The sequence below is a fragment of the Leptomonas pyrrhocoris genome (assembly GCF_001293395.1).
Source record: "Leptomonas pyrrhocoris isolate H10 chromosome Unknown, whole genome shotgun sequence".
NCBI classification, from domain to species: domain Eukaryota; phylum Euglenozoa; class Kinetoplastea; order Trypanosomatida; family Trypanosomatidae; genus Leptomonas; species Leptomonas pyrrhocoris.
This window is the reverse complement of record NW_015438361.1, coordinates 1,426,277-1,445,653: the sequence shown is the minus strand read 5'-3', so window position 1 is coordinate 1,445,653 and position 19,377 is coordinate 1,426,277. Positions and strand designations below refer to the sequence as shown.

Here is a 19,377-nt window from a genome sequence, read left to right as displayed (position 1 = left end):
ACGTAGAGGGCGGGGAAACAGCAGAAAGAAACCAACATTTGTGAAGAAGCGAGGACGGAAAGAGAAAGTCGTGAAGTGGACACTAGCACAGTGATACATCAAGTTCGTAGGATGGGCACGGCAGCGCCGTGGGTGTGACGGCCGCTAGAGAAAACGCAAGGGGTATTCGTGCGCTTCGCCTACAACGGTCGTGTCAAGCAAAAGCCGCAGCACTTCAATGAACTCCCCCCCCCTCCTAAAGAGCTAGCGAGAACAGCCTCATAAGAGAAAAGAGACGAAGCTCTCTAACGGAAGCATGCTGCAAATGACGAGGAGCGACCACGCATTTACGTGTTGAGGAGATATTTGGGACTTCACAGAGTTGGACATCACAAAACGTGGAGTTGTTAAGCTACGATGAGACGGAGGGAAGGTATATTGTGACGCATTAATGAAGCTTTACACAAGGGTGAGTCAATTGGAAGTTTGCGGGCGCTAAAAGAGCAAGTAAGCGAGCGAACAACAGTCGCAACGCCTTAGGGAGAAACGAACAACATCAAAGAGCACAGGAAACCCATAGATAGTAGTAGAAACAACGCTGATTATGTCGATGAAAACAAGTGGGGAAAGCTGGTGAGAAAGTGTACAAGGCATCGCTGAACACTGGCGAAACAGCCGCGATTCTCCTACAACCGGCCAGATTTGCCACAGCCGTATCCGACAAGAAAAGCGATTCCTGCCAGAATCAGCGCCGTCTGATTTTTGCGAATGGTGTACGCGCTAAAAGGGCAGTGGGCGCGCTCCTCTTCGCTGTCGAGCGCACGCTTGTTCGCCTGCTGCTTCGCCGTGCGTGCGAAAAACGGACATTTGCCGCCGCTGGGGTCGCCGGATGCGAAATTCATGACATCAGCCGGCACGGCGGGGTGACCGGGCGGCATGGCAGCAGGCTGCGGAGGGGCCGTGGTGGTGCTGCGACGCGTGCTCTGGCGCTCTGTCTCGAGTGCACGCATGACCCTCTGCAGCTCCTCGGCCTTGGCGTCTTCGATGCCGACCGCCTCCACGAGAAATTCCTTCGTCGCGGTGACCAGCGTCAAGTAATTGAACTCCAGCGGGGCACACAGCAGCTTGATTGCGTTGTCGAAGAGAGCAGAGAGCGCCCTGGGGAGAGAGGGAAGCGCTGCTTCGGCGTAGTGCGTGGGCAGATTCCCAGCCGCGTTTGGCTCGTCGGGACGCACGCCGTGGAGAACGAGCAGGACGGCAATGTCGAGCTGCGTGTCGGGCAGCTTGTACTTCCCCTTCAGCTGCTGTGCCATGCGGTAGTGCAGCGCGTAGTGCAGGAGATTGTCGCGGTTCGTGTCGTTGAGCTGGATACACGCTTTGCTCTGCAACAAGAAGCGTGCGTCCTTCACGCGGCCGAGGTTCACGGCAAACAGCAGAGGGGTGTGGCCTTCACCGGTGGTGCAGTTGATGTCAGCGCCGAACTCGACAAGTTTCTGGATTGCGTCGCTTTGCCCGCGGAAGGTCGCCACGTGCAGCGGGGTCCACTTGTCCGCGGCGGTGTGGTTAAGGTCGGCACGGTGCGCCTGCAGCACCTCCAGCACCGGGACGCAGTTGCTAGCGGCCGCGTAATGCGCCGCGGTGAAGCCCAGGCTGTTTCCCTGCTCCTCGGATTCCTGATTGACACTAACACCGTTCTTTAGCAGCGTCTCGACGCCTTTGGCATTTTTCTTGTTCGCCAGTGCGTGGATGGCGTACTGTCCGTTGGCGAGCGGCTGGTTGCACAGCTTCAGAAACGAGTCGCTCGCTACCGTTTTTGCGACCGCAGCATCGTTGCCTTCGAGCAGGATACTTACTAGCTCGATCGCGTCCATTGTGGGCAAGACACTTGTTGAAAGGGAGTGAATAATAATAATAGCAATAATAATAATAATAGAATCGTTCCTATTTTTATGCATACGATTCCTAGAGGGTTAGTTTATCGAAAGAGGACAGGGCAAGAAAAAAGAAACAGAAAATAGGGAATTCCCTGCGAATACGTCCCACCGGCGGAGAGCAAAGCACTTTGCACACTTCTTGACGGTGAGCTGCGAGACGCCGGGTATCAGTTGTGGCGGCAGAGAGTGGCGAACAACCTTCATAAAATGTCGTGAAAGACCGTACGGGGGAAGAATGAAGGCAGCAGAAGAAGGGAAGGGATGAGTGAGCGTCGACGATGGGACGACACAGCACACCTCGAAGTTGCTAGGATGCGAGGCACGATCCTCGTCATCATTTTTTTCTCATGCCACCACGTAAGGAAACGACAGCAACAAAGCTCATAGCCAGTGCGGCTTTGACGTAGTTGCAGTTGACAGTGCTTTCGTTTTTCGTTCAATTCTAGTACACATGGGAAAGCAAATAAACGTGCAATCAAGGAGTTTTGTTATTCCGCTCAAGGAAGTCGGTGATAACCGTTGGCAGAGTCGCCGTCATAATCGCCTCGCTGCCGCTTTTCGTCGCGCCTGTGTTCAATGTAATCAGCACGCCAACCTGCCGCCATAGGTCGCGTGAGACTTCCGAATGCACGTGATCAGCGGCCCAGGGTTTCCACTGGACATACAGATCTTTCTTCTCGAAAAATAAGTCCCACGCGGTCGTCGCATTTTGGAGCGACATGCAGCGGTCGTCCTCGCCGCGGATGTAGTCGTACAAGAAGTTGTACATGAGGAGAAAGCGGCCCCCACTGCCGCGCACCTCCTTCACCCACTCTGCCGTCTTTATTTTGAGTTGGCTAAGAAACTCGACGCCGTGCGTGTACATCGCCATGACCCACTCTAAGCGCAAAATGCAGCCGTTTTGCGTAGCACTGAGCTTCCACAAAACGACGTAGTACTCGAACGAGAACGGCGAAACGGCGATCTCCGATAAAAACTGGGTGAGTCCGCGTCCTGTTAAGCTGTCTGTCTGCGAAGACTTCTCTAGAGAGCAGTACCGATCAAAATGAAGCTCCATCTCGCTGCGTGCTCCCTTTGAGTGAAACTGTGTTGCGCCCAGCTTCGGGCTCACGGGGCTGGCCCGGGTTTGCGGAGAGGGGGTAACGGGCTTGCCGCGGTCGCGCCGCGGACTTGTCGCCGACTTGGGAGGAGGAGTCGCCTTCGTCACCATTTTGCGCCCAAGCATCCGCGGTGCAAATATGTATACGAGCCCACCTTCTGGGCTCCTTGGGTGCAAACGTCAACGAGGTTGGTGGTACAACAGCGTTCTCCAACGCGAGGCCGAGAAGAAAAATAAGGAAGGAGAAAAAGACCACCAAGGACTTAAAAAGAAGATGCATAAAACAGCAGCGAACAGTCGCCAATCCATGCGTGTGCGAAGTCGAGAGGTGGGAGGTGCCGTCGAAGCGACCGACTCGACCAGTGAACAGCAGACAATGGCACTCAAACAGGTAAATATCTCTCTACATTTATAAAGTGCGTTTGCCGCGGAAAGCGCAACGACGTGCGCACGAAAATATCCTCTTTTATCGTATTTTGACTCCTGGCGAGAAACGCAAACGTTGGAAGGAAATATATCGAAAGAGAACAGCGGTGTTGAGAGAACAGCAAAAAGAGGCCGTCATGCCTGCAACGCACAACTCACTGGCGGCAAAGATGTGTCAGTGGAGAAAAAAAGCGTGATGGATGAGAAAGCTGCTTCTCCATTGTCGGCGAGTGGACTTTACGCACCATCCGATAGCTTCTGCGCGAGGTAGCCGTGGTAGACAATGGGGTTGCTGGCTTGCATCATCCGCGTCCACCGGCGGCGTCGGATGCTGGTGGTCGCGGTGGCGGTGAGTTGCAGCTCCGCCTCGACCCCATCTGCGTACACCCAACCTTGCGAGTCGTCCTCGCGCTGGTCGTGCTGCCACTCCGTAAGCCAGCGCCACGTGTGCGGATCGGGCAGCAGAAACTCGTCTCGCTCGCGCGCCTGCGTTGGGTCGTGCGAGGAGAAATGGCACACGCCGCCTTCCACAGGGGAGGCCGGCACCCACCTGCCGCTGGGTCGACGGATCTCGTTCTCGAAACACGTGACAAGCGTCACACACCGCGCGTCGTGGAAGCCGAGCGCGCTGACCTCGGCGCTGTTGCGCTCGTAGTACAGTTGGTGGAGGACGGCCGTCAGCTTACCCACAGTGCACCCTCGGTAGTAGAGAGGGATGTGCAGCAGGGCGGGCTCTGCGAGGACGACAGACTTCAGCGGAAACACCCCGGAGGCGACGACAATGCGCTTGTGCGCCTCCATCGACCCCACGCTGCCGAGAACGGTGAACGTGAGCGTCTGCAGGCGCAGATACTCGAGGTTACTGACGCAAGGCTGAAGACACGGCTCAGTGAAAACGGGGATGATGTAGTTGCCGTCCCGCTTCGTCAGCTGGTAGTACATGGGGGAGCCCTCCGCGGCGTCCATTGAAATCTGGAGCTCAGCTCCGCCGATGGAGGGCAGTCGCGCTCCGCTGACAGTCACCCGTTCGAGGAGGATCTGCACGTGCGGCACCGTTTCCCCAAAGAGGCTGAGAAACGAGCGCTGGCAAAACACATCCGCCGCGATAAACGCGTTGGCGAGGCCCAGCGCACGCGACGTCGAGTACGCGGAGACGTCCATGCGCGAGACGCTCGGCCGCACGGAGTAGAAAATGCGCAGCGGCGCGGTCGAGCAGCGCAGCGTCGCGCTTGGCTCCATCTCGCGCATGTTCGACATGAGATTATCCGACAGAATCTCGCGGATCAACGCGTCCTCGGCGCTAAAGTCGCCGCCGAAGTGGAAGGCGCCGGACACCACAAAGTAGTCGAACCGCATCGAAATGTCTACCGCAGCGTCAGCAAATGGAAAGCTGGAGAGAAGTGTGCGAATACACGCGGCCCGGGTAGATGGGGTGTAGCTGCCCGGCTTCGTGTTGACCAAAATGATGCCGATCGAGGATTCGTTGATGCGAAGGGCACACCCGGTTGCGCTGAAGTCGCCTCTGTGGACGCCGTCTTTGTGGACGGCGACGTTGTCGAAGAGCTCGATGTTGGCTACCCGCACAATAAAAGAGCGCTTGCACAGCACCAGCACGGCATTGTTTGCTTGGTGCTTCTTCGAGGTGATCGCAGTGTTGGCGAGAACAAAGTACGTGACCGTCCCCAAGTACGCCAGAAAGTAGCGCCCCAGCTCGTCTGTCCCGAGAAGGGAGGCGGGCACGTCGGTGACTCCGATCACGTAGATCTCACGCTGCTCTTTAGGAAGGTAGCCGCTGAAGACTGCCGTGCTGTGCGGCAGCGGTTTGTTGTCAAGGGAGAAGCAGCCGTACCACAGGTCGATCACCTCGTACGGCATGCGTGCCACCGTCATCTTCACCTCTCCGCTGACGGGAATGCCGTTGTGGCTCGGGCGGTCAATGGTGGTGCCCCGAACGGTAATTGTCACGTCGTTCTCGCCGTCCAGGCAAAGCGACGGGCACCACAGAATGGAGTTGCGACGCAGCAGCATGGAAAGTTCAAAGAACTGCTGGCGACGTGCTGTCGAGGTGAACTCCAGCTCGTACGGGTGCGGGGCGTCAAAGAAGTACAGCGCGAGACGCCGCGAGTGCGTCGCGTTCTTCTCGACACGAAACAAATTCATCGTTGGAAGATCGAACGACTTCACGCCGGCCGTGTCCAGGTTGCTGAAGCGGCTGCTGAACATGTCAATTTCCCAGATACGGTCCTTCTTGTGCTTTAGCACATCCGTCTCGCGCATCTTGGAGACACGGAAGGCCTCGCGCAGAAAGCGGTTGTTGGGCAAGGCATGAGAAGGAATGACAAGCTGCGCCGTGTGCTCGTTGGGTGCGTAGATCTCGGGTCGGTCGCGTGACTTGGTGAAGAACTCCTCCAGGGCGACCTGCATCTCGATGATGGTCGCACCTTGCTGCGTTGGCTGCTGTGAAGAGAGTGATTCGGCGCGGGGGACGGGGGCCGCGGTGGCTGCAGCTGCCGTTTCATTGTTTGCCGCCACCTCTTCCATCTTCGTGTCACAGACCGCGGGAGAGGGAAGGGGGGATAGGGAAGGGGACAGAGGCTGATGCGGTGGTGAAGGAGATGGCGCGTCCTGCAATACCGTTCGTGAAGCGTTGCTCGTCGGCAATAGTAGAGCAGGTGCGTCTATCTGCGAAGAGGTATCCCCACGAGGGAACGGCGTCGCCGCTGCTTCTGCGGCCGTCGCACTTACCTGAACCTCCACCGATCGTTTTCCCGGCTTCTCTTCTTCCGTCAGAGCGTCAGCAGAGTCGGAACGCAGCACTCCTACCTCCTCCTTCGGCGCCTCCTTCCTTTCTGATTCGGCGCTGTCTGGCGGCACCCGCAAATCTGAGTCGTCCACGAGCAACTCATCCAAGTCGGAGTCAGCCGGCGCGGAGATTTCGAGTTCGTCGTCGAAGATTAAGTCCTCGTCGGCCGCCAGGCCCTCATCCACGCTCTCGTGGTGGGACTCTAAAGTGAGGTCATCGTCCGCCTCTTCCATCGCTTCTGCCAACGGCTCCTCTTCGATGTTGAACTGCGCGATGGAGGAGGTGCGACTCCGCTGGATTGCAGCTCTTACCGCTGTCGGCAGCTCTGCTTCATCGGCCCCTTGTTCTTCAAACGCCGGCAGCTGCGCCGTCGTCGCAGGTGGAAACCGTGCCGAGGGGGGCGCCAATGAGGCAGCCAAGGAAAACGATGGGCCGTCGTCGTCGTTTTCTGACACGCCGATGGAGCCGCGAATCTGCTTCTGACGCTCGCGCATGTGCGTCTCGGTCGCCTTCTGCTCTTGCTCCAAAGCTGCCACCTGCTCCCGGATCTCCTCCACCTTTTCCCTGTTGGGTTCGCTGCCTGCGACGTCGAGGCTCTGAATGCGACGAAGCAGCGCATCGATACGCCGCTCCTTTTCGTCGTTCGCAACGCGCAAATGTTCGATCTCCTCCATCTGCGCGTTCAGCTTCGCCTCGAGCCCTCGCATGTACTCCTCTCGCTCCTCCATGAGACGCTTCGTGTCGGCCAGCTTCTCCTCTAGCGAGGAGGTGAGCTCCTTTTTGACGGCCTCGCTGGCTTCCAGCTCCTCCAGCAGGCGTTCCCGCTCGTTCGTTGACGCGCTGACCAGCTGACTCCTCAAGAAGGAAATCTCCTTCTGCAGCGCCGCGACGAGCTCGTTGTTGTTTGTTTCGTTCACGACGGCCTTGTTCACAATCTTCTTCGCCCGCTCCGCGTAGCGCAGCGTACTCATCGTCTCCTCGTACTGCATGGAGGAGGGGCTGATGGTGGCGAGCATGACGGTCTTGGAATTGCCGCCAAGGTTGTCCTTCAAAATCCACGTCAGCGTCGAGTCGCGGTACGGGATGTGCCGGCTCTTTCCCGTCTCCTCCACCTCCGCCAGAGCGCTGATGACGTTGCCTAAGCACGTCAGCGACAAGTTGATACTCGATCCCTCCGTCAGCCGCTTCCCCGTCGCCAGCGACTTGGAGGCCCGCTCGCTGCCGGCGAGATCGACCAGGTTGAGCCGCGACGTTTTCTGCGTGACGAGGATGCCTTTTTTCTGCTTCTGCGTCAGTGTGATGGCGAAGACGGCGTGTGAGCGGCTGCTGGTCGCGTTCATCGCGGTGGAGGCCGTCGTGCGCACCTTATTGCCGTCGCTCATGAGCTTCAGAAACTCCCCCTGCGTGCGCACCACAAACTTGGCGAGTCCTTCGATGAACGGGCCGTATTTGGGGTGCTCGCGGACGCGCAGCTGCGTGTCGTCGTAGCCGCCCTGCGTCGGCCGGAGCAGGCAGCGCACCTTCTCATTGTAGATTTCGTAGTAGGAGACCTCGACGCAGACCTCCACGTTCTCGCTGCGCAGCGCCGCTGACGCCTCGAAAAGGTTCTGCGCAATGCGCGGGATGAGACCGGCGCTCTCGGTGGTGCCCATCATGCAGTACGTCTTTCCGCTGCCGGTCTGCCCGTAGGCGAAGATGCAGCCGTTGTAGCCAGTCATGATGTGCTCAAGGAGCTCCGCGCCGATGGCGTCGTACACGTACGCCTGCGACGCCTCCGCATTCGAGGACCCTTCGACGACCCGACCTGTCGACCAGAGCGCGCTGTCGTACAGGAACGTTCCACCGTACCCCTCCACGGATTCAACTACGGAGACCTCATTCCCGTTCATGCGGACGATTACCTCGGCGTTGGTCTTCAACTCGTTCTCGCTGAGTGGGCGAGTCCGAACTGCGACTCTCACGGACATGATCGGGATGCTGTAGCGGAGAGCGAGTCAAATGACCGTTCGATGGACGTGGAGGGTAAAAGCCGCTCAGCGGTGAAAAATGGTGCCGACCAGAAAGGAAAAAAAGCGGCGTGTATCTTTGTGAGGTTGGTTGTGTATTTCAAACAACAAAAGTGAGGCGTGGCACTCGTCACGGAGGTCATTGGTTGTATTCAACGAACTGCTCACCACGCACCTTGTGCGGCAAAGGAGGCCGCACTTTGTATAGGTGTGTGCGCTCCGAAGCAGATCCTGTCACTTCGCGGAGCACAGGCTGCCTCGTCGCAAGGCGATTCCAGTACACTGTGAGAAAGAAAGGAGCCAAGATGTGGTGCAGGATAGCTGGTGGTTTGCACAAATTGCTTTGATGGAGCGCAGGTGCCCCAGTGCGTTTTGCCCTCTTTGCTTCCGTTCAGAAGCCGTTTACATCGCATATCGCATATGTATGTGTTTTGTACAGCATCCGGTGTAGGGCATTCCGTGAAACTCGAAAAGCAGCAGCCGGATCAAGTGCTCGCAACTCTGGCGGATTGAGCGTTGTCAACGGCAGCCATTATGATAATCCAGATAAGAATTATTCAATATAAAGCATCGCTTTACTTCTCAAGTTCGCAGTATTTTTTCCTTTTGTAAGATGATCGCACCGCTTGCGGAGACCTTTGAGGTGCAACGCAGCCACGGCAACGCGTGACGTATACAGCGATGCCTGTATGGCTCAAACGACAGACTTGAAACCATTCTATGCGCGAACACACGCATGACATCAACACAAAAACCTCTCGCTTCACCCCCTCTCCCTTTCCTTCATCTGTTTCTATAACATATCACCTAGCGTTACCTCCATGTCACCACTGTCTTCTGCTGTGCTCGGTGAAGCTTCACTTTCCGTGGCATTGGCCACCACGATGCGGCTGTGTTGTCGAATGCGACTCACGAGAAAATCCGTGTCCACCAGCGCCTCCTTCGTCAACGTGCCGGAGGAGCTCTGAAAAAGAAGAAACTCCTGAATGATCGCCGCCACCATTCGCATGGGCTGACGATCTGTGGATTTACCGATACGCGTCCCTCGAGAGGCCGCCGCAACGGCTGTCATGACTGGCACGCGCAGACTGGAGATCTCCGCGTCCCCCACGTCAACCAACGACAGCGCACCTAAGAGAAGAGCCGTGTATCCACTCAGCACCAGTTGCTCTGCGTCACTGCAGCGGTAGCGCTTTGTCATGCTCTCCGCCAGCGCGGGAAGAAGTTCTGCGCAGGCCATAATGGCGCGGGTGAAGGTGGGCTGCACGGCAGAGCCCTCCTTTGCCTCGTGCTTAACCACGTTGATGGCGCAGCAGAGCGCAAACGTCTCCCGTCCATCCAAGTCACCGTCCACGCTGGGCTGGAGGAGAACGCGCTGAATAAACTCCGCAAATGTCTGCGCTGTGTCGGTCTCTGAGAGGGCGGACGGCACGAGATTGGTGATGTTCGTTATGACTTTCAGTACAGACACCTGCGCAGCTTGAGCCACCGTGCTGAGTAGGCCCACCAGCGCCGGCACGAGCTGCAGCAGTCGCCCTCCCTCGCGTCGCAGCACATCGGTGGTGGTTAGCACCTCCAGCAGCGACAGCGTCCACTCGCGCTCGTTTTCATTGAGCAGCAGTTGGCCAACGCGCTCTAAACCGCCGGCGTGGGCAAAGCTCAGAGAAACCGAAAAGGCTGACGGACTCGCAAGATGGAGGCTTCTATTGTGTTGAAACACAAGTGTGAGCAACGCCTTAAGAGAGAGCAGGGCGCTGGTAGCGTTAGTGGCAGAAGACGAAGCGTCCGTAGAGCTGGCAAGGCAGAGCCCCTGCGTGCGATCATCCAGTTCGTCGCTGCAACTTTCCGTGGGTGACGGTGAAGATGCACCGCTCACTGATGCAACGGACGGAGACACGCATTTCTTTCGCGCGGACCAGTGCACCGCCGCACTCAGCGATGACGACGGCATGCTCGCCGATGGTTGAGAAGTGTCGGGTGGAGCCAGCGACTCTACCAGAAAGACTATTACGCCTCTTTGAAAAAAGACTTCGGCCTCGACAAAGTGAAGGAACTCCAAAAGGAGCCGAAGAAGGAGGACGCGTTGCGCCTGATTCGGGTGCGCACGAAAGAGGGCATCCACAAACGCCTCCGTGGCCTCCGCACGCTTCAAGGCGAGCAGGACTCGCGGAACACCGACCTTTTCCAGAAAGCTGACCAGTTCGCTCAGGGACAGCTGCGACGGTGCCTCGCCAATGGCTTTGGCAAGAAAGAGCGCCATGTCCGCCATTTCCTCATCCCTGCGGCGCAGTAAGTCGATTTCGTCGCCGCCTAAGCCGTCTATTGTCGTTGCAACGGAGGTGTTGGTGCCGACGGAGGGAGCAGTCGAGGAGGATGGCGTGCTCGCAGGGGAGTAACACGCACGCAGACATTTCCGCACGGGAGAAGAGCCGGCAAAGCGCTCCTCTCCGTCCACCTTGTGTGAGCTTCGTGGTTCGTTATCACGCGAAAAAGAAGCGTTCTGTTCATCATCGCACGCAGAGGACGTCAGCGGGGACACGGCGGAGATGCCGAGGAGATCGTCAATGCCACCCAAAATGTCTAACGAGCAGCGTCTTCGCTTGTTTGACATAGCTTACGACGGTTTTTTTGTGGTGGTGTTCGCTTAGTGTTTGGGCGCCGCGGGCGGTGGAGCAGACCGCAGTGGAGGAAGCTGCGTATTTGTGCCTTGGTTCTGCAGATGGATGTGCAACGCGTGAGAGGAGCGGAGGGGGAGCGCTCTCACAGAACAACGGAAGAGGAAAGAAGAGAAGGCGAAAGTTTTACCACAACCTCGTACTGATATCATATTGGCCCTGTTGCTGAAGATGCCATTGGAGTGGACCTGTTGAACAGGTGAAGGAAAAACGCCTGCACAAAGAGAGTTCACAACGCGCACTCGTGTCGGGAGACTACCGTATGCTCTCTTCAAGACGAGTCCAAGAGAGAGAGCGCATGGGTAAAAAGAGAAAAAGCTCAATGACTCCGAAGCGAACCCCCCCCCCCCGCGTCGTTTGAGAAGGCAAATGGAGCTTTTAATAGTGACCTTTTCTTGTTCGCAGAAGTTGGCTGGATCGCAGTGCACTAAAGCGGTTCCGTTACGAGATTCAACGCACTTGCCGAGGATGTGAAGAGTCGCACGAGCGAACAACGCGCACACGAAACTCAAGAGTGAAGGCGTCACGATCAACTGCCGTGAACGTACACGTATGATCGCTGTCCTTCCCTTCACCTTGTTCGAGTTCGCCTCACTTGGTTCGTCACAGCGACTGTGGCACTTTGCCTCGCAGAATAGAGTCGTACAAGGCGTCCAGCCGATCATCAGTGACGTGGAGAGCGTCGCCTTTCTTGGTGCGATCCACTTCGCCGCCCGACGCGGTGATGATCTCCGTCGCTACACCTTTCGTTTTACTTGATAGCGCAGACACGTTAACGCGCACGCCCTTCAGCAGCGGTCGATGGTCTTTTCGATAAATCACCTTTTCCAAGGCCGCTGCTGTGTACGTGTGCTGTGGCGTTTTGAGGCCAACGATGTGGCGTCGCGCGTCCTCCAGCTCCGCCTGGTCATTGCAAATGTACCTGACCGACACGACCGGGACGCCGCGCGCGACCGCAATGATGAACTTCGGCGTGCGCACCGGCGGGGTGGCGACGACGAGAAGGTTTGCCTTGGTAATGTCCTCCACCACGCGCCCCTTCAGCTGTCGCACCCGCTTAGTGATGGCCGTCCGCTCATCGCTATCCATGCCGGTCAGGCAGACAACCGGCGGACCAGCCGTTTGACCCGCAGACTGAGGCGACGACTTGGTTTCCTTGGCGCGCGAAGGGGAGGAGCCGGTCGCGGTTTCTTTCTTCCCCTTCTTCGCCGGAGCGGGAGATGAGGACGCGGCCGGTGAGCTGCGGTTCGCGGTATTCCTTCCTTTCTCTTTCTCCGCTGGCGATGCGGCTGCGACACCGTTGTGATCCTGTGAGAAGCTGACGCTCTCGTCGAGGTAGGGTATGTCGCCCCGATGCACCTTCGTGTCATCAGTGTGTGGCGCCTTCCAGTTGTCCTCACGCTTCGATCGCGGTGCTTTGCCGATGCTGTCCGTGGACGCCCCAATGACGTCGATGCGCTCTGTTTTGCGCGAGGCCCGCGCCGCGGAGCTCGCCGGTGAGGCGGTGGTTCGTTCAGGCGTGTGAGGCGTGCTGCCAAGAGCTTCAAAGGTGCATTCCACATCGCCAAACACGATGCGACACCCAGGCGTGAGCTGGTAGTAACGGTTGGTCTCCAGTCGAACACCAGGACCCGGACGTACGCTGAGGAAGGTGCCGTTAGTGCTGTTGCAGTCGCTAACCCACGCGTCCCCGTTCGCGGCGACGTCCACGAATGCCTGCATACGGCTGATGGCAGCCAGAGGCGATTCCAAGTTAATAAACGAAACACCCTCTACCGGGACGTTGCTGCGGCCCACCACATTCTTGCCAATCTGCAAAGGGTACTGCTTTTCTTGAGCGACAAGGGCGTACGCCGTGGCGCTTGCCGTGATCATTGTGCAGAGATCTATAAAGTGCTGATGTGTGTCTGCTCCAACGTGCTTGTCCATCTTGCCGGGAGGGCAGGAGGGTGCGCCGAGCAACGCCGCAAGAAGAGAAGAAAAGGGAAAATGTGAGGAATAGGAAGAGAACAACGAAGAGAAAAACAGAACAGTTACCCACTTCGCAGTGACAAAGTCTGATGCGAGGCAAAACCACAAACGGTCAGCACCTTTCTTTTTATTGCTGGCGAAGGTATACTCACAGGCGGCGCAACGAGCTGACAACCCTGGAAAAACAACGAAAACAACACAAAGAGAATCATCACGCAGTTGCTGGGCACGTCTCTTCTATACATGTAAATATTTAAATCCGTTTCCATCAAGACTGAAGCAAACACCGCATCACGCAAAGGAGAAAGCTGAGCGCACACCCGCCGTGTAACATCGCAATGCGATCAAGAAAAAGAAAATCCAAATATTATTGTAAAAAGGAAGCAGCAGCAGTTATCAATTCCGTTCACTCCCATTCCGTTTCCCGAAGGAGAATATACTCCTGCAACTTGCTCACATGGTTGCATTCGTCAACGGTCGCTTCGCCACCACGCCGTACACCATCTTGTCATCCTCCACGGTGGTGGCAACGTAAAGGATGTCCTCGAACTTCATCGTCGTGCGCTTCATCGCTTCACCGGGCACTGTGAGCGCGGAGCACTGCTGAATGATGGCGTAGGCCAGCACCTGTTTCTCTTTGTTTTCAAAGTCGCCGCTGTATTCCACTACTTGACCGGAGGAGGATAGGACGACAAAGTGGTTGATGCCCTGGCTCAGCATCTGATCCTTCACAATAGACAGCTGACTCATTGCCTCTTTTTTAAGCAGAGTAATTGTTAAATCAAACAAGAAAGAGACCTACCGCTTCAATGTTGTCCGCAACCGAGACAGCTGTGCTGTTGAGATGCAGTTTGTGGTGACGGTGTTGGCAGCGCGTTGCAAGTTAAAACAGGAAATCCCTCTGCGGATGAAGGCGGAACGAAACAGGTAGATGGCGGAGAACAGTTCTTTCCAATCGCTTCACTTCCAGCAACACGACTCCCATGGAGGCAACGTGACTGCACAGAGATCAAAGGAAATGCCGGCAGGGGAAGGGTGCAAAGGGCGACAAGGACCCACCGCGCACCACGTGGCCACTGCACAAACAACCAACGGATAATGAGGGTGCTGAAATCCAATCAACTACCGTGCGGGCTACAGCTAAATATTTCTTTTTCTTTCGTGTAGAAGCAACAAACAACACCAGCTGAGATAGATGAAAAGCAACAACCAGTGCTTCCTAAAGGAAGGGAGAACAAAACTGTTGTACGAAGCAGGACAACACGCAGACAACCAAAGATGGTCAAAGGAAGGCCCAAAGCCGACGCAGCGGGGTCTGGTTGTTCACCACCGCAGCGCCTAAACGCGGTGACGTGTCTCGTTGACCGCTATAATCTGGCTTGCACGTTGAATACGTATGTGAAGAGGACCGTTACAAAGAAGGGAGCTGCTGTCGCACTAAAAGTGTTTCTTGGGGGTCTTGCGCATCTTCGGTTTTGCTTGAAAGTGAACGTAGAGCTCCTCCTCAAAACTCAGGTCCTCCAGCACCATCGGCTTTGGCCGGTCGCGCCAATGCGGCCCAATGAAGTGCTGCCGGTCCGTCAGCTCCTTATGCTTCGCCACCGCGTCGGGGTCCATGTTGCCGTAGCCCCAGTTCGACACAGGCACAAAGTCGCGGTTGCCTCGACTGTGATTGAATGCGTCAGGGCTCTGCCGCTCCTCGCGACGGCGGATAAGCTTCTCGTGGTTTTCCATCGGGTTCACAATCCCCCAGTCGTACGTCTCGCTGGCGTTGGGCAGAAGACGCTGCCGTGCCTTGGAGTGGCACATGCGTCCGTACGAGATGCGGTCGAGGCAGCTCGCCACTTGCAGCTGCAGGGTGTGACCGCCATCCCCGCGGTGCTCAAACCACTTCTCGCGCACCTCGCGAAGTGTGTGCTCCCGCACCAGTTGGTCGCGCACCAGGTAGGCCAGTGCGAGACATTCCTTGTACAAGGCTAGCTTTGCCGTGCGGTTGTGGATGTCCTTCCCTTTCGCCAACGGAAGCGTTTGAAGCACTTGCTTGCTCATCTCCAGTAGAACTGTTTTCCCTTGTTTCCGAGGGAAAGGCTTCCAGATGTGGAAGAGAGAACAGAAAGCAGGGAGAATGCAAGAGAGTAGCGCTGCAGAGACCGAGGGCATCGCTGCCGCCGGAGTTGGGAAACCGCCTTCGTGCCCTTTCTACAAAAGTGATATCGAGCGGTTCCCCTTGGCGACGACACAGCCTCCTTCCTTCACAGAGACATGGAAAGCACCGCTGCCGTCCATCTGATAGAGACCGCGCAGGTGTAACGTCCCTCACCAACGCACGGGGAACTGCAACACAAATGGAGAGCACAGAGGACATTTTAAAACTTTTTTTAGCCAAACGGAGACAATAAAGGTTGAGTGTATGCCATCGCCACAAGACGTGCCTTCTATGGTTGTGTTCTATGCCACAAGAGAGGAAGAAGAAAAGAGGAAGCCCTCACAGAAGGAAGATATCAAGATTTTGAAAAAGACGCTTTCTTCATTACGCGGCAGGCTTGAAGAACGACATCAATGTCTTCGCAGGGGCGGAAGACGACTTGGCCTTCGATTCCTTGTCGCTCGGACTCCGTGCCGCCGACTTCGCTGCGGGACTGGGTGGGGCGTCGGACACCGCACCGGCCGAGGTGCGTGGTGACGTCTCCGCTGGTGCGTCACGCCCGCGAACCAGCTGCGCCGTCCGTCTGTGGTACTCCTCCTCACTGATCACCTCGCCCGTGGTCGTGTGCTTGTAACAAGGGACATCGATGCAGATGTACTCGCCCTTCTCCACCTTCGTCTCCGTCTGCACCTCGCGCACGTACGACTTCTGAAACTCTACCACGGCGGGGTTGAAGAAGAAGCCGAGGGTGCACTGCGCAGCCCCGGCCTCCCCCACCGCAGCGGAGGCCTTCTTCGCCGCTGCATCCTTCCTACCCGGTGTGGGCGAGAGAGGGACGAGGGGCTCTGCGGGACGGAAGGCGAGCGGCGGCGCGTCGTCGCACAGAATCACCTCATCATTCGACGCCGACACTTCCACCACGTCCAGCACGGGCGCCTCTTCAAAGACCGCGAACGGAGCATCGTGCCGACTGCTTTCCTCGCTGTTGTGGGTGCCGTGCGTGGCATCTCCGTCGTCCTCATCTAAGAAGCTCAAGTTGGGCGGAGCAGACGGAGGGGCCGCCGCGCCCGCTTTCTTCTTCGATGCCCTCGCCAGCTTTGCCAGACTCGTTGTGTTCTCCGTTTTCGCCGTCTTTTTCGGCTTCGACGTCGCGGCTTTCTTCGCCTTGGCCGGTGCATCGTCGCCCTCACGAGGCCGCTTTGTGGCAGCGGCTTCCTTCATTTTGTCAAAGATAGTCGGCTTCCGCTGTGCAGAGGCTACAGGTGCCTCCATCACAACAGCCGCCGCTTCTTGGGGCGGTTCCTGCTTCAGTGGTGTCTCCGGTGCAGACACCGGTGTTGGTGCCAGCACCTCTATGGCCCTCAAGACAGGTGGAGCTGGCGAGGCCTCCGCCGCAGGGATGGGCAACGACGGCGTGGACACGGTGGTTGCGGCAGAAAGAGAACCAGCGGAGGAGTTCACAGCCTCCCGCTTCACGGCGGTTGGCTCAACAGCGGTGACAGCTTTTACCGCCGGTGGTGCTGGCGCGATGGGGGCTGCCGCACACGGGGCGCCGGATGGACGAGTTTCCATTACGGCCCGCGACACCACCGGGTAGGTGCGAAGGGTGTCGATGGCGCTGGGCCGCAGCGCGATCGGAACAGCTGAAGCCGCAACATGTGCCGGGTAGGTCAGCGACATCAACGCGTACACGTACGTCTCGTTGTCGGTACTCTTCACTGCCTGCATGGTCACTCTCGTGATTGTGGTGCTTCCACGCGCAGCTTCTTCCACGGTGCCGCCGAGCAGCGTGTAGGCGCCTGCGTTGGCGTTGGCAACTGCTGCAAAAACGGGCTGCACCGCCTGCTCTGACACGTTCAGAAGGCACGCCGCCTCGCCAGTCGTCAGAAGAGGACGGCAATTCAGCAGAGAAATCACTTGCGTTTCCATCGTTTCTAAAAAAAAGGGAGAAATCTATGTTTTGAGTGGTGCAGCGTGCTTTGTGTGCTTGGTGCTGTCCTCTTGTGCTGAATCCAATCAAATTTACGAATGGCGAGGCAGGTGACGGGAGTCAATAACAATGTTGAAGAGCGACAGCTACGTCTATGCGATATCTCGTTTCACAAGCTTTGGATATATATGACCTTCAAAAGTAGTAGGACAAGGACAAACAGAAAAAGGAGAGAAGGTACATTGGGGCAGCAGACAACACACAATACCAACACCGACACGTCGTCTGCAAAAAGAAAAAAACTAGCATCACATATCATCTATTTTTTTTCCTTTTGTCAGTCACAACAAGAGAGCAGCAGCCGTCATTGAGATCGTGATAGAAGTCGTACCCGCTTACGCCGAAACGCGTAGTACAGGCTTTTCTTGACAAACCACCAACGCCTTCGTTTCTTTCCTTTTTTGAGGGGATCGAGAACTCTTCCTCTGCTTCTTGCCACGATGGTTTTCCCATTTCCTTGGGTGAAGAGCACGCAACTAGCTGGATGAGCTCAACCAACCGCGAACAAGAAATGCATCAGTAGCTGTAAGGAGATAAGCGCAAAGGAAAAAGAAAAAAAAAGACGAGTCAGATCATTACAGTCCGCTCTGCTCGACCACAATCACACGCACACCAGTGTGCTGAAGTGGGGTTTGGCGCCGCCTCTGTCTCTTCTGTGTTACGCGGCAAATACAACCGCATTCGATAGAGAAGCAACGCTGCACCGGAAACGACAATGCACATAGTGAAGGCGCAAAAATGATGTGCTCGAATCAGCAACAACAATCACACAAATGTCACCACGTTCACTTGCATCAACCAAAGCCATCAAACCACCAGAGAACAGCGTGCGTGACACACGCCGTCATCAACTACAAACAGCTTCCTTCTCGCCATCACAGAAAGTAGGCAGGCTCCTTTGTTTTGGGCTCGTCGGACGCGGCGATCTGCGCATCCACCTCCTTGAAGACAACAAACTCGCGAGAGTTGTCCTCGTAGATGCGGAGGACACTCGCTAAGTTGCCGCAGCGGTAGCAGTAGTTTGGTGCCGACCATACAGTACACAGGTACTCCTCATCGAAATGGTACTTGAAGCCTTCGTGAACGAGCTGGTGGGCACGTGCGATGAGGTTCAGTCGGTTGCGGTGGATGAACTCCCGTGTGACGGAGGCACCAAATAGGAAACCGGCGCCGCGCTGCGACACCACCCAGCCGTCGACGTTCTCGGGGTCGGACCAGACTAAATCTGAGAACGGGCCCTCGTTCGGGATCTCCTGGCGCCGGTTGAGCAGTCGGATCTGATCCACACCGCGAATCTCCGGCGAGAGTCCGCCGTGGATGCACAGGCTTCTGCCTTCAATGAGAGCCGCAATCGGCATGCAGTCAAACACCTCCGTGCACAGCTTCCAAATCTCTACCGTGCCGTACTTCTCCGCGCACTCGTCGTAGAAGCCGTACATCGTGGTGACCTGACGCGTTTCGTGGTTGCCGCGGATAAGGGTGATCTTGTCGGGATACCTGAGCTTCAGAACGAGGAGAAAGGTCAGCACTTCCACGCTGTTGCGCCCGCGGTCGACGAGGTCGCCGAGGAACACGTAGTTCATGCTGACCGTTTCGCGCTTCAGCTCGCCGGCGACTTCGAACAGGCGGAGCAGGTCGGGGAACTGCCCATGGATATCACCGCAGATGGTGACGGGGAGGCGGACAGCCTGCACGTTGCTCTCCTCAACCAGCAGGTTCACGGCGGTCCGCAGAAGAAGTTGCATCTCCTTCACTTCGAGAGGTTGCACACGGCGCACCCGCTCTTCCCACGCGTCAAGATTCATGGCGCCTATACTATGTCTGCGTTTGTATGTCACTCTCTCTCTAGTTCTAGGTATTGTTAATTATCAACTACCAAATATGTATATATTTTTTCCCGAGCTCAACGGCAACAATAACCACAAGAAATAGAGTAAAGTGCGGTGTGGTAGAAATACGTTGGGTTTTCCCCCTTTCTAGTGTTTACGTTTGGCCTGTGACGCATTGAGGACACCTCGTGAGGAGCCAAACAACACCAACAACAACGGCCACCGCACAGGAACTGTGTAGAGGTAAACAGAAGTATTTACTCGTTCACCTACGAGGCTGTGCAACAGCAACTAAAGGAGGAGAGAGGCGGGAGGTAAAAGCGAAAGGAAAGGAAAACAGCGTGCTGGTGTGATTCACCCACAAGCGCAAAAGAGGCCTCGCCAAACAGTCGAGGCGCAACAGCAGCGTTCAATCGGCACAAGACCTGAATCCCGCAGTTCTCCTGCTGCAGTTGTCTCCGCGAGTTGCGGCACATCGGCAAAGGTAAATACCACATGTGTGAGTGTGCGCTCAGCGAC

General features: G+C 56.6%; 9 protein-coding genes across 13 annotated transcripts; all 9 read right to left on the bottom strand.

The window, feature by feature from the left end:
- Window positions 1-665: 665 nt before the first annotated feature.
- On the bottom strand, window positions 666-2,113 carry ABB37_03599 (hypothetical protein; the record flags this gene model as incomplete). Of its 3 annotated transcripts, none has more annotated exons than XM_015800997.1 (1): window positions 666-2,113. In XM_015800997.1, the coding sequence occupies exon 1, from the start codon at window positions 1,848-1,850 to the stop codon at window positions 666-668; it is 1,185 nt and encodes a 394-aa protein (XP_015661004.1). In that variant the 5' UTR covers window positions 1,851-2,113. The 3 variants fall into 3 exon arrangements, with proteins under 3 accessions (XP_015661004.1, XP_015661005.1, XP_015661006.1); XM_015800998.1 differs by having other exon boundaries at window positions 666-2,065; XM_015800999.1 differs by having other exon boundaries at window positions 666-1,943.
- A 275-nt stretch (window positions 2,114-2,388) lies between these two features.
- Window positions 2,389-3,222, bottom strand: ABB37_03598 (putative mitochondrial hypothetical protein; the record flags this gene model as incomplete). 2 transcript variants are annotated; one of them, XM_015800995.1, is made up of 1 exon in its annotated part: window positions 2,389-3,222. In XM_015800995.1, exon 1 carries the CDS (start codon window positions 3,136-3,138, stop codon window positions 2,389-2,391), a length of 750 nt encoding a protein of 249 aa, XP_015661002.1. In that variant the 5' UTR covers window positions 3,139-3,222. The 2 variants fall into 2 exon arrangements, with proteins under 2 accessions (XP_015661002.1, XP_015661003.1); XM_015800996.1 differs by having other exon boundaries at window positions 2,389-3,180.
- A 453-nt stretch (window positions 3,223-3,675) lies between these two features.
- On the bottom strand, window positions 3,676-8,531 carry ABB37_03597 (putative Unc104-like kinesin; the record flags this gene model as incomplete). The annotated part of the gene is made up of 1 exon (XM_015800994.1): window positions 3,676-8,531. The coding sequence occupies exon 1, from the start codon at window positions 8,206-8,208 to the stop codon at window positions 3,676-3,678; it is 4,533 nt and encodes a 1,510-aa protein (XP_015661001.1). The 5' UTR covers window positions 8,209-8,531.
- A 509-nt stretch (window positions 8,532-9,040) lies between these two features.
- Window positions 9,041-10,962, bottom strand: ABB37_03596 (hypothetical protein; the record flags this gene model as incomplete). Its single annotated transcript, XM_015800993.1, has 1 exon — window positions 9,041-10,962. Exon 1 carries the CDS (start codon window positions 10,856-10,858, stop codon window positions 9,041-9,043), a length of 1,818 nt encoding a protein of 605 aa, XP_015661000.1. The 5' UTR covers window positions 10,859-10,962.
- A 563-nt stretch (window positions 10,963-11,525) lies between these two features.
- ABB37_03595 (hypothetical protein) lies at window positions 11,526-12,853 on the bottom strand (the record flags this gene model as incomplete). Its single annotated transcript, XM_015800992.1, has 1 exon — window positions 11,526-12,853. Exon 1 carries the CDS (start codon window positions 12,795-12,797, stop codon window positions 11,526-11,528), a length of 1,272 nt encoding a protein of 423 aa, XP_015660999.1. The 5' UTR covers window positions 12,798-12,853.
- A 493-nt stretch (window positions 12,854-13,346) lies between these two features.
- ABB37_03594 (hypothetical protein) lies at window positions 13,347-13,796 on the bottom strand (the record flags this gene model as incomplete). The annotated part of the gene is made up of 1 exon (XM_015800991.1): window positions 13,347-13,796. The coding sequence occupies exon 1, from the start codon at window positions 13,641-13,643 to the stop codon at window positions 13,347-13,349; it is 297 nt and encodes a 98-aa protein (XP_015660998.1). The 5' UTR covers window positions 13,644-13,796.
- A 534-nt stretch (window positions 13,797-14,330) lies between these two features.
- ABB37_03593 (hypothetical protein) lies at window positions 14,331-14,983 on the bottom strand (the record flags this gene model as incomplete). The annotated part of the gene is made up of 1 exon (XM_015800990.1): window positions 14,331-14,983. The coding sequence occupies exon 1, from the start codon at window positions 14,940-14,942 to the stop codon at window positions 14,331-14,333; it is 612 nt and encodes a 203-aa protein (XP_015660997.1). The 5' UTR covers window positions 14,943-14,983.
- Window positions 14,984-15,423: 440 nt separating this feature from the next.
- Window positions 15,424-17,164, bottom strand: ABB37_03592 (hypothetical protein; the record flags this gene model as incomplete). Its single annotated transcript, XM_015800989.1, has 1 exon — window positions 15,424-17,164. Exon 1 carries the CDS (start codon window positions 16,966-16,968, stop codon window positions 15,424-15,426), a length of 1,545 nt encoding a protein of 514 aa, XP_015660996.1. The 5' UTR covers window positions 16,969-17,164.
- A 740-nt stretch (window positions 17,165-17,904) lies between these two features.
- Window positions 17,905-19,151, bottom strand: ABB37_03591 (protein serine/threonine phosphatase putativee; the record flags this gene model as incomplete). 2 transcript variants are annotated; one of them, XM_015800987.1, is made up of 1 exon in its annotated part: window positions 17,905-19,151. In XM_015800987.1, exon 1 carries the CDS (start codon window positions 18,832-18,834, stop codon window positions 17,905-17,907), a length of 930 nt encoding a protein of 309 aa, XP_015660994.1. In that variant the 5' UTR covers window positions 18,835-19,151. The 2 variants fall into 2 exon arrangements, with proteins under 2 accessions (XP_015660994.1, XP_015660995.1); XM_015800988.1 differs by having other exon boundaries at window positions 17,905-19,137.
- Between the last annotated feature and the right edge of the window lie 226 nt (window positions 19,152-19,377).